The sequence below is a fragment of the Gavialis gangeticus genome, unplaced genomic scaffold, assembly GCF_001723915.1.
Source record: "Gavialis gangeticus isolate Ggan-Ray unplaced genomic scaffold, GavGan_comp1, whole genome shotgun sequence".
Lineage (NCBI taxonomy): Eukaryota > Metazoa > Chordata > Crocodylia > Gavialidae > Gavialis > Gavialis gangeticus.
In genome coordinates, this window is record NW_017729024.1 from 124,994,587 (window position 1) to 125,007,440 (window position 12,854).

At 40.9% G+C, this 12,854-nt stretch overlaps 1 protein-coding gene across 1 annotated transcript in view; it reads left to right on the forward strand.

Moving 5' to 3' along the window:
* Positions 1-12,854, forward strand: part of MAP1B (microtubule associated protein 1B) — a 128,112-nt gene that overhangs the window by 95,942 nt on the left and 19,316 nt on the right. Inside the window, exons 2-3 of the mRNA XM_019517664.1 lie at positions 6,151-6,233; positions 8,484-8,624. Coding sequence (XP_019373209.1) covers positions 8,493-8,624 — 132 coding nt within the window. The 5' untranslated portion in view covers positions 6,151-6,233; positions 8,484-8,492. The remainder of the gene's footprint in view (positions 1-6,150; positions 6,234-8,483; positions 8,625-12,854) is intronic.

The following is a 12,854-nucleotide window of genomic DNA, read 5'->3' on the forward strand; positions in this document are numbered from 1 at the left end:
GAGAGGTGCTGGGAGGGAGGGTTGGGGGGGCTATGATAAATTTTGGGGTGGCTACAGCCCCCTGCCGTAGCCCCACTCCCAGCACCATCACTGCCTGCCCCAAGCACAGCCCAACCTAGCCCCCACCAGAAAGACCCCAGTGCAACCCCGGCCCCAGCCTGCTGTGGCATCTACCCTACCTTGTGCAGATCTGGGGGGCATATGTCCCCCCATGCCTTCCGGGGTGTGCACAGCAGTGGGAACCACCCCACCCTCCCCGCACCCTCCGGACGTGCTGTGGCTCTGTCCCATGCCCACCCCGCCCCAGCTGAGCAGTGCCTGCCCCAGCCCTTGCCTAAGCCCCACTCCCTCCCTCACTATGGGGCCCTTAATCTGCTGGGGCTGCGCCTCTTCCCTCCCTGCTCCCCTTCCACTGCAACAGACTGACCAGCTGCACGCAGCCGTCCATACTGTATCAGAAATCAGATCGGTATCAGCCGATATGCCTTCTTAAAAATTGGCTATCGTATTGGCCCCAAAAATCTCTATCCGTGGACGCCTAGTGGTGGAATATTTTGTGGGGCTCTTCTGGGGGGCATTAGAAGAACATTAGCCCATCAGACAAACTACTGCTCATAGTAGCAATACAGTCTAGTGTTCCATACAGAGAAACCCATTAAACTGCAGGGAGACTAGCTCAAGAGATTAAAAAAAAGATCAGGCACAGAATTCTCTTAAGAGTTATGTTAGACATAAATCTGAAGTTTCAACTGTGTACATATCAAAATGGTGTAAACAATGGGAAAGAAAATAATAACACCTTGCAGTCAATTTCAGTCTTTCAAATCGTTGTCACCTTTGGAATGCTCTGGAGTGATTGCAGAGCTGACTGTTCAGAGCTGTCCTGCCAGCTCAGCATCCTAGTAAATATAGATCTTGTTTTCATGCAAAACTGTGTAAAGTACTGTCACTCTCACATTCCACTTTATGTGGGAGTTCTCAATGGAGAAAAGGATTTCTTCATCTTTGTACCGTTTGCCTAAGATTGGGGAAATCATAGGGTCAAATTCAGTCCTGGAGGTACCAGATAATTCTTGATCGACTGAAACAGAGATAAGCATAGCAACATTAGAGCTGAATATGGCATATTCTATTTTAGTCTCTGTAATTCCATCTCCTGTCTCCTGGAATTTGTGAAGACTCCTTTCCAGATTTTTATTTTCCAAAAATAAAATGCTAGCATTGTTGGAAGAAGTACTTGCTGACTGCTTTGTAGGAGCATTCTGTAACAAATGTAAATAGTCTTGCTATCATTATGAAATGGCTAATTATTATACAGACCTTTTTTAAAAAGTCTGCAAATCAAATCCTTCATCCTAATTGCTAAATGGACTACCTCAATTTTTTTCTTTGGTATCTATACAACCGAGTGCAATTTGTTAACTGCTTTTTAAACTGATCTGTTTCTTCAGCCAGTTGCTTTTGTGTTTGTTTAACAATTAGACTTGAAGGTTCTCCCTTTCTTTTCCAGAAACTTTACAAAAATGGGATGGCCGCTTTATCAAATGAATGGTTGCAGTTGCTGTCAAAATGTAGGAGAGCTAATTTTTTAAAAATTAAACTTTTCAGAGAGGGTCTTTACATATTCTTGTTAACTTAATGGCACATACCTCAGGCCACCCAGTCTGTTTTCTGCAGATAACAACCTCAGTTGCTCTGCTGTGATAATTTTATTCTATCAGATTGGGTTGCTTATATAAGATCCTAATATTTGTTTTTCCTGATTCTCATCCTAACCAAACATCCTGAAAATTCTTGTTGTAACTGTAGCAATCCTCTATAACAAAAATCTTGACTTTTTCAATTAAGGGAAAAAAGATTTTTATGAGTTAGTTCATGAGCATCTCCACAGTTACACGTGTGACCATATTAGTTTCACTGAAAGGAGTAACAACAGTGTGAAGAGACCTTTTTGGAGTTTTAAGTTAACTGACTGAAAATTGAAAGTTTTCAAGAATGCTTCCATGATTATGAAATCTTGAGCATTTTTACTTGGAATTTTTTTTTGCTCATAGCTTCAGCTGCTGGGTAGTTATCCCTGCTGTTTTACATCGGCTTGTGAGGGAATTATGAGAGGAGAAAGCTGATGGTTTCTGGTCGTAATGGAACGTAATATAGCCAGATAGTTTGGGACTCAACATGATTTGTTAACACATTTCTTCTGAAAACAGTAGTATCAAAGAGAGTAGCTGATATGCACAGATCTTGTTTGATCGGAGGCATGAAGGCACTTGGTCACAAATTTTCTGTACCTTATACCCAAAACACATACATTTTAGGTATACCTGTGCCCTTGCCCCTAAATGTTCAGAGTTGTTTATTAAATTTAGCTAATGGGAAATGAGCATTGTGTAACTCACAGTGTTATATATCCCAGACATTTAGTATTTGTGGTTTGTTAGAAATCATTATCAATGGTGATCAGCGTTCAGTTAATTTTCTCTCAGGCCAAACCAGATCACCAGTGTAAATTGCAGGAACCGTAATGAAATGAGAAGTTGGTTATCCTTATATTTGCTTATGTATAATTTATGGTGTGGATAACTGTGTATCTTTTGAACCTTAATTACATATGTTAACATCTAATCATAATCAGTGCAGTTTACTTTGTGACTATTAGAGTTAGTTGTTGTGTCCCAAATTCTCATAGGAGAAATGGAGGACAGCAATTTGTTTTGTTCTCCCAAGACTAAAAGCAATTCAGTCAGCTCTGCTTCATCTCTTCACTGAGGAAGCCAGCAAAATCACTGACACATAAGATTGTAGAAGACCTTCTATGAGTTTCTGTAGTGAAGGAGCCAGATAAAAGTTTTACTGAATATAGCTGTAAATCAGGGACGGGCAATTATTTCGGGTGGAGGGCCACTTACCAAATTTTGGCAAGCTGTCAAGGGCTGCAAGGGTATCCCTGCGCTTTGATAGGTGCCCTGTCCCCTCGTCGCCATCTTGGGACCAGAAGTCCCACCCCCTAGCCCCAGACCTTTGTCACCAGGAGTCCCTCACCCCTGCTCCCCTGCAGAAGTACTCCTTTCAGCAAGGGTTTGCCATCTCCGAACCAGAAAAATACCAAATTATACTCTAAAAATAGAACATCTACTACAACATTCATTAATTTGATTTCAAAAATATTTTTGTCCTGATTTACATGTGTTTGTGTAGTATACATAGAGGTGATTGCACAATAGTTTAAAATGAAATCTTACTTTTGTAAATTGTGGGGGGGTGGGTATGTTGGGTGTGGATGTGTGGGGGGGTTTGTGGGGAGAGGGTGGATAGGCGTGGGGGTTTATGTGGGGTGGGGAAGCATGTGGATATGTGTGGATGTGTGGGGTGTGGTTAGGTATGGGGTACATGAGGGGCTGTGAGTGTGTGGGGGGAAGGTGGTTGGGGAGGGTTGTGGCATGTGTGGAGGGGGAGGGTTTGCTTATATCCCCCTGTGACAGGAAGAGCCCCTGCCAGCACTCCTCCAAGCCTGGGCTCCATGTTTCTGCTGCTTCCTGCCCCTGGGGCACCAGCGCAGCCCCATGCTCCTGCTTGCAGCCACTTCCCCCTCCATCTGCCACCACTGACCTTCTGCCGCTTTCCCGGCCTCCCTCTAGCTTGCCACTCTGGTGAGACTGCAGGACAGCAGGAGCTGGACCAGCCCGGCTGGCACTGCACAGAGCCAGCCGAGAATCGCAGGTGTCAGGCTGGCTCCTGCTGCATCCTGCAGTCCAGTGCTACAGCTGGGAACCATGTGTTGCCAGAGTAACCAGTTGGGGGTGGAAAGGAGCAGTGGCAGTGGTGGGCAAATTGCTGCGGCAGGTGAGGGCGAGAGGGAATGGGCATGTGCTCAGAGAGCAGCAACAGCTGGGCAGGAGCATGGGGCTGCACCAGTGTCCTGGAGCCAGCACAGCCCGGAGCTGGGCGGCAGGAGCGTGGGGTGGCGGCTGGCAGGGGCTCTGTGGAGCTGGACCGGGCTGCACCAGCAGAGAGAAGGGGAGCTGGATCAGCTCCAGAGCCCCTGCTGGCCCAGGCCCCGTGCTTCTGCTGCCCCACTCTGGGCCCCGCTGGTCCTTGATGTCGGGAACAGAGGCTTTCCTTTCTTCTTTGCTTGCACATGCACACATATGCATGCTCTTTTTAAAATAGATCAATAGAAAAAATAGTTGGTAGGGAAATCTGGATTTCTTTACACATGCTGGATTGTTAGCCAAGTTTTCATACAAGCATTCCTTTTATTTTAAAATATTTCATTCTTGTCTTTTTTCACTTTTTATCATGTCTGTCCCCTCTCTGTTCTTTGCATAATCTCTCTCTGTATTTTATTTCTTCCCTTTACCATTTTTTTCTGACATAGGGGCTTTCTTTTATCTCTTTTTAGTTTTTGGCTTTTTTCTATTCTGCTCATTGCTATAATCCTCCAGTTTTAAGGGTTGTCTGGATTTCTGATGTTACTACCCATGCTGTAAATATCAGATTTCTAGTCTGTTTCCCTTTGGCAGAGAAAGATGTGTGTGGCTTTCTCCAAAGATCGTTGATGCTACTCGATGATCAGCCTAAAAAGAGGGTCCTTGAGAAGAACATTTCTGGGTCAGATGTGTTGCCTCAGCAGTACTCTCAGGCTCTGCTGGCTCAGACAAAGCAAGACCAGGTTAAGTCCCTGATTTTGCTGGTTCTGCCACTTGGCTGCTGCTGGAGTGTGTCTGCCCTTTCTCTGTACATTTCATCACAATCCCAACAGCTGTTTGCATTTCTCTCTCACTTTTCCTCATTTCATTCCCTTTTGTGCACAAGCCATAATTTTTTCCACTTCTTTCCACCCCTTCCTCATTTCTTGTATGGTCCCTCTAGGTTGTTTTCTTGCCAACAAGAGCTCCCTAGAGGCACCCGCAAGATGAGCAGTATGTTTCAACTGACTTTAGCTTAGTTAGTTTAGCTCTTCCCTTCCTGCTGGGTCCTAGGCATAAGAAGGATATGAAGGAGGCCATGAATATGAAATTCCTCTGCTACGGCAGAAAGAAGAGCTCTGGGGAAATGCTACATGCAGCAGTAATATTGCAGAGAACCTGTTGTAGGTGAATCTTTGTAGTAAGAGAGAAGAGAGAGGAGGTATAGGAAGCTATTGCTACCTGCAGCCCATGCTGAATGAACGCTGGGAAGTGATTCCAGATATGCAGTATTTTTTCTTTTAAGGTTTTTAAAGTAGGAATTTTTCTAACTTGGTCGATGGGTGTTTAAATATGGGCTCCTTGCACTTACTTTTAAGTGCAATTAATAAATTAATTAATGCTACTGCTTGCAGGAGACAGTTATTCTGGTTGTTGGACTAATTGCTGGCCGCGGGTTCTAAAAGACAATACATCTGCTAATTAATCTTGCTGCAGTTCTCACAGAAAGTAATACTGAAAAAACCATGCCAATTACCATAAGAAAGAAAATGTCGAGAGCCCTGTTGTGTTTTTCTGGCATCCTCTCAGTCAGATGAATATCACTGTTAAATACAGAGACAGACTAACTATTAAGTATGAAAGCCAATGAGCTATGACACAGCACCCACACCACACCAACTTTATTTGTTTAGGAACCAATATATTGTATGTCTGTTTATTCTTGTTTAATAACACTGCCTGTTTCTTCATATAACAGAATTACCAAGTAAGACAGTCTTACAGGTCCAACAAAGAGTTTTTTAGAATACTGACAACATTTACAGAGTGCTAGATGTGAAGTGACTTTAAAAACTCTGGGCCAGTTTCTAAGACACTAGTATCAAATCAAGCCCATGACTCCCACCCAGACAACACTTATAATTTAAAGCAGACAGACCTATATTTACAACATGGAATTATTCGAAGACAAAGGAGAGTTGGAAGGAATGCGTGTCGGTGCTATTGGCTATTTGCATCCATTGCTTTGAAGAGGTAGAGAGGTGGGCCTGACTGATCAAGACCATTGTCAGCATCCATGAACACATAGGCAGGCAGCAAGTGTCACTGCCACTGCACATTATTCTGGGTTCCCTTAGAACTATCCCACAGATCAATCTGTGCTTAGGTTAGAGAAGATGTTGGCTTTAACTTGGTAAGGTAAAATGGAATATTAATTTTTCTTCTCTCTAATTCCTTACAGGTCAGAAAATCCTTCATCACAGAAGTGATGTCTTAGAAACTGTAGTCCTGATCAACCCTTCAGATGAAGCAGTTAGCACTGAGGTAAGTCATTTGGAAATGTATTATTGGATCTTTCCTAAAAGTGGATTAGATGGGAGTGTTCTGATCGTAGATAAATTAACATTTTTTTTTTATCAGTGAAACAGCAGTCTTTGCTTCTCTCTCCCTCTTGTCTCCCTTTCTCATAATGGTAATTTAAAGGACATAGAACAGAAATATTCAAGACTCCAGTTCTCAATGCTAAATTTCCAGTAACCTGCTAAACTCCTTTTAGATCAAGGGGAGACAGCTGGAATGAGCGCTTTTCTGTTTCTTAGCATCCTTCCTCAGCTGCTTCCGTATGTCTTTTTTAAACTTTAAAGAATGAGTGAAAAGAAACCAGGTCATCTGAGACTGTTTTAGACTTTTGAGAATGATTGTCATCTATATACAATCTTTCCCGTAGAAAATCTCATGCTACAGGTAACAGAATCTGGAAGCTGTCACAGAACAAGAGATATAAAACTCCCATATACCGATTATAAGAGAGACAAAAAACTGGCCGTGCAATTAGAGATTGCAGGATAATTTAACACTTTGTGGGATCAAACCATTCTTTGACTGAATATAAAAACAAGGAAATGTATGCAGTGAATGAATGGTTAAAAAAGGTAAAATCCACAAATATATGCTGTTGTTGCCAGGGATGTGATTTTGATTGCCATAGAATGCCAAACTTGATTTTTTTTACCCATGTTAAGCAATGTTAAATAACAAGGGACACATCAACACATGCACTTTAATACACAGTAAACTATTTTACTGCACATTAAAGCATCATGTAAAAAACCGTGTCATTACGCTAATGCACAGTGAATTAATCTACTGGGGCATTAAGCATCCTTAAAAAGTGTGTAAATGGAGGTACATTGGAGGTGCTAAATTTAATGTGCATTAGAAGAGGTGCATTAATGCACATGTAGACACATCCAAGAAGTAGAATAAAACAAACAAAATCTTCAAACCTGTAAAACCCAGGAAATCTTTGATACAAGGTCCCTTATTTCCCCTTTCATTGTGTATATGGAGTCTAATTGAAAATGTCTTAAATTGCATCAAATGAACTTGAAGGGAAAAGAGAGTATCAGTTTATGTGGTGCTACGTAGATTCTGCTATTAGAGTTCTAGCTCCATATAACAAAGCAAGTCAAACTAGTACAGAGGAGGAAAGAAGAAAAAGGTAGGAAAACATGGCTTCTGTCCCTGATGGTTTTAGTTCAGTTGATGGATGATTACAGAGGGAGCAGCTGGCAAGCAAGCTGACTAATGACTTCTGAACTCTGGCTTTATTCCTTTAAGCTCTGGAAAATGTTTGGCTAGGTTGTTCTTAATTTTCTATGACTGGTTTGTGGGAGACAAAGGTTCCCTTCCTCCACCCCCAAGATTGGGCTACTCCTTGTTGCATTAGGTTCCCCAAGCTAATCACTGCCAAAAGTTTTATGTTTAGATTTGTCTTGGCTGGCTAAACCAGACTGTCAAAAGACAGAAAGAATGATAAGAAAGAGAGAGGAGGATTAAAGCAGGGATAGGTCTAGCCATTCTGCACACTCCCTCTCAGTATAGCAATCAGCAACCTTAGGTTTGCATCCTAAGGTTACTCTGAGCAAGGTGAGGTCGTCCAGTTCCATCTCCTGACATAACCAGGTCAGAATCCATCAGGAGAAAATCAGAAGACCTTTAGTGTGATTATGAGTCCCTGAATCCTGTCACAGGCTGATGATGAGCATATTGGTGGTAGACTGAGTAAAATGCTTCCTAAAACTCCTACCACATTCAGTAAACTTGCGAGAGCTTCCAGAAAAGAAAATACCAAATATTTTGGCAGTTTTGATAGGGTAAACAAAATGATTTGCCTGAAATCTGTATGTACACTGCTCTCATTTTTAGGTAATAGACAAATATACCTTTTAACTGCTTTAAAAGGGGAGAAGCAACTGCCCCTGGGGAGTGGGCATCAGCTGTTATGATGTAACTGTTGCATCTTTATGCTCCGGTAGAGATACAAGTCAGCTAAATTGCTATAATTTCAACCCTGAATGAGACAGGGTTGGTTTTGCTTTCATTAGTGTTTTGCTCTCTGCTCCTTTTTTCACTGTCTTTTGGAAGTAGAATGGTAACCTGGTAAACGTTGACTTCACCTTAGAAGTTGAAATAAGTTTGAAATTAAATGAAGAGGAGGTCCTCTCCTTATAGCAATGTTGGAAACACAGCAGTTATATCCATTGTTTTGCCTTTCTTTGGTCTTTACCTTAGGTTCGCTTAATGATCACAGATGCTGCAAGACACAAGCTTCTAGTACTAACAGGACAGTGCTTTGAAAACACAGGAGAACTTATCCTCCAGTCAGGATCTTTCTCTTTCCAAAACTTTATTGAGATCTTCACTGATCAAGAGGTGGGTACTGAGAAGTATATTTCACTACAGTTCCACGTAAGGACGTTTAGTTTTAGGATCATTAAAATGGCCACCTTATCTTAAAACTAGCATTTGTAACTTAACATGGATGCTCATTAGTTCTTTTCAGACAGTTTCCATCAAACTGTTTAAATAATTAATCAAACTTTGGTTTTGATGTAAGTTGATTAATAACACAATTAAATTTTAGTTTAGCATATTGCATTTAACTTTAAGACATAAAAAATAGGAAGCCTCTTAACAAATACATGAGGAAACTGCAATGTCTAAAATGCCTTGCTTACCTATTTAACACAATTTTACAAAGCAGTTCAATGAATTTTGAAGCTTTGTTTATATTAATATCATGCCTGATGGTATATAACTGATATGTGACATTACAGAAGACCGACAGCAGTCTGTTGGGTTAGCTATTAGTATCCTTATTATCCATCTGTTATTTTGGTGTGCCACATTTAATATTTGACTGGTAAATCCTAGAAAGCTTATAAATATCGGCCAAAAATTATAAGCAGTAAAGAAAAGGTATTGAGAGATTTAATTCTCTTTGTTTCTGAACTCATCATTCTGTTGTCTTTCTTAATGTACTGTGTCTGGAAGCTCCCATAGGGCAGGAACCCATGGTAAACAAGCTGTCAAACTTAATCTGGATGTTGCGTAAAAGCATATATTTAAATAAATGATAAGATTTCATCACTGGAAATGTATTTTCCAAAGTTAAATAGTATCTTTTCAGTAAAGTGTGATTTGAAAGTCCAGCCCTCAAAATGAGCAATGCATATGGATCTTGTGGTCAGAGTTTGCTCAGTCTAGTTTGGCTCTTAGTTTCCTGTGTTCAACTCGCATTGACTTAAGTGGAGAGAAAGCTGGGCTCAGAATATCTTAGACCAATTTGAGAGCTAGAAGTGGCCATTGGGTTAAAGAACTGGCATCACATAAAAGTGAAGAAACCATTGTAAGCTGCAAAGCTTTTTCAGCTGATTAATAAAACATTGTCATTTTAAAATTGTATGGAAATCTAAAGCCAAGGCTTACCTTTACTGGTAGAAAACCCAGCTGTGGGCTAAGGAGTGGAGGGGCGCCAATTGCCTGGTTATGGCAGAGGTTGTAAGAATGGTTAGGGTGGCAGCCAAACTAGCTAGAGGGATATGCTCTGCTGCCCTCTGAAAAGGGCTCTTGGCTAGATTCTGCTCATAGCCCCGTGTCTGCTATCTGAGAGGAGCCAGGTCATGCTCCTTAAGTGGCAAATGGCTCCTTTTAGGTGTTGCGATGTAGCTGCTAGCATATTTGATATAGAGGAAGAAAAGAGGATCTCTGTATCTCTTTGCCCTATTAACACAGCACAGGATAAGGCTTGATGGCAAGTTAAACATTTTTGCTTCTGTTATTTGGCCTAAATCTGATCAAAAGTCATGTCATCTTCTTCCCATTGGATAAGTAAACATTTCCTTTCAGCTGGGAAAACACTTTCCTTCTGTCCTGTTCAGAATTCCACTTTGGTCTCAGGACTCTCCACAGAGAATGCCTGTCATGTCACTTTTACCTTCTCTCTCCTCAGATCATGGTAGATATCCAGTGTCACAGCTCTTCATGATAGGAAATTATTTTTTGTTGAGATTGCCCCATGTCTGAAACTATTCCATTGTGCCTTTTAGTAGCAGTCACTGGTTTGCTTCCCCATCAATGACACCCTAAACTGTGAGGAATCTGAAAGCTTGAAAAGATTGGCAGAGTTCACAGATACCTGTCTTTGGCATTACTTTTGCCTCAAATCTGAAGAAGAATGTAGGCAGTTATATCTCTGCAACCTCATTTTTGATAGTCGGAGCTGCATAGGAGTAGCTGAGAACAGGATCTGGTCCAACATCTCTAAACAGAGGTGATGGATTGAGTTCTTTCTCTTTCACCTCTGAGGCTGATACAGTCTCACCAATGTAATTGAAAGGAGGCCTCCAAAAATATTGTCAAGGAATTTAAAGACTGGGAACCACCTTGATGTTCTTTACTGGCAAAACTGAAAATCTGATGCGAGTATAGCCTCCAGACTCTTGACTACCTAAAAATGCTCTCTTCAAGATTCTCACTGCTCTTTTTTTTTTTACAGTTTGCTTAATTCAGAACTCAGGAATTGGCAGACAGAATCTATCTGATCTTAAGTTTTACCATGGAGCCTATATTTTGAGAGACCGTAGTCTGGTGGATTCACAAAATGTAAAGCACAGACTGGTACAATCTGTTAGTACTCTCAAATAGGAGTATCCATCCTGCTTTGCTTTTCTATTATATCCAAACTTTTCTTGTTTCACACTCACCAGTACTTCCCAAAAGGAACCCTATTGTTTCTCATTGTGGACTGATCTTAAAAGTTTAATGGCTTATTAGCTTCACCTGGCTTTCTGCTGTGAAGCAACCTCAATTTGATTAACAGAAAAAGAAATGACATAAACAAATTTTGGGAGCAAAAATTATTAGACTATTCCTGAATCTCTTCCCAAGAACAGCTCCATTATACCATTCCAAATTCAGATACAGCCTTCTAGATGCAATTTATCAATCCTGCTTTAAAACCAACTCTTACATCAAAGATGTTTTTCAAGAATTCTTGATGTTGTCCCTCCCCATTGAAGAGACTTGTCTCTAAAACTGTCACCAACTTTTAAAATCTGTACCACTAGTAGCATAATGCTATCTCATATATTTATTTCTCCCAACGCCCAGGAACAAACAAAAATAATTGTGGGGTTTAAATATGCAAGAAGCCAGTACCAAAACTACTGTGCATGTATTCAGCTTAACCAAGAGAGGTCTGTCCTGTGTTGGCTGCCTTTAGCCTTCCTTTTTCCTTCCTTTTTTCTATTAAATCATTAAAATAGTTCTCATGTTTTCTTTTATCCTTTTTTGTCTTCATTCCCCTCATTTTTTTGGCCTTGTCTCTGATCTATTCCAAGAAATGCTGTGTCCTGATGTTTGGTTAAGATTCTTTATTCTCCTGAAAGATGTTTTGCATACTTAGTGGGCATATCAACACATGCACTTCAATACGCAGTAGCCTATTTTACTGCTCATTAAAAGGTTGTGTAAAAAAAGTGCTAATACACTAATGCACAGTAAAAATAGGCTTAAAAAGCATGTGCTTTCGCTACTGTGCATTAGGGAAGCCTAATGCACATTTATTTAGTACCTCAAATTGGAGGCGCTAAATTTAATGCACATTACACAGAGTCTTTGTTGAATTTTACCTTCTCTAAGTGCTGAAAACTATATGGCACAACCAAAAAGAGACCGAGAAACACACCAAGTCTATAGAGCTCCACTGTAATTAAACATCTAGGCCCTTAACATTAATTTTGTATAAGCTTCCCCCTCCCTCTTGGTAATTCAGTTTGTACCAGGATTTTCAGCTTATTCAAGTATAGTCTAATCTAAATCATTTTTACAAAAAACTTGTTTTCTGGATTCAAATGATCATTGACTCTCTGCAAAGAGCTTTGCAATACTTTGTAAGATGTTGTGTATCTACACTGCATTGACGTTTGGTCTCCATGTTCATTATTTGATTGAATTAGTGTAAAAAAATATGTTTAATATTTTTGAACAATCGGAATAATTTTGAATGCCAGCTATGCTTGTCCGGAGTAAACTGAATTCCACTGCGTATGTCTAATTTACAGTAATGTGAAAAAAGCATGTGAAATGGGATGATTATTAGCTATGATTGAGTTGTGAATGATTAGAGACTAAATCTGGAGGCAATTATTGGGTGTTGATACTTCTTTTTAACGATAGGAAGCAACTGAATTTCAGTGAGGCCCACATAACTGTTTCTAGCATGCAGGTTTTTGCGACCTACCAATATAGACAACGTGCATAAATGCAACAATCAGAACTGCTGGATACCCTCAGGGACTCAGGATCCCCTTTCTTGTTTGGTACTGGTTTTCATAGTTTCATAGTTTCATAGATTTAGGGTCGGAAGGGACCTAGTAGATCTTCTAGCCCGACCCCCCGCCAGGGTGGGAGAACAACAAAACCCCAAAACAAAAACGGGACTCAAATGAGTCCAGCCAGGTAGGCATCCAGCCTCTTCTTAAAGACCCCCAGGGTAGGGGCCAGCACCACTTCCCTTGGAAGTTGGTTCCAGCTCCTAGCCGCCCTAACCGTGAAGTAGTTTTTGCGGATGTCCAATCTATACCTCCTCTCCATCAACTT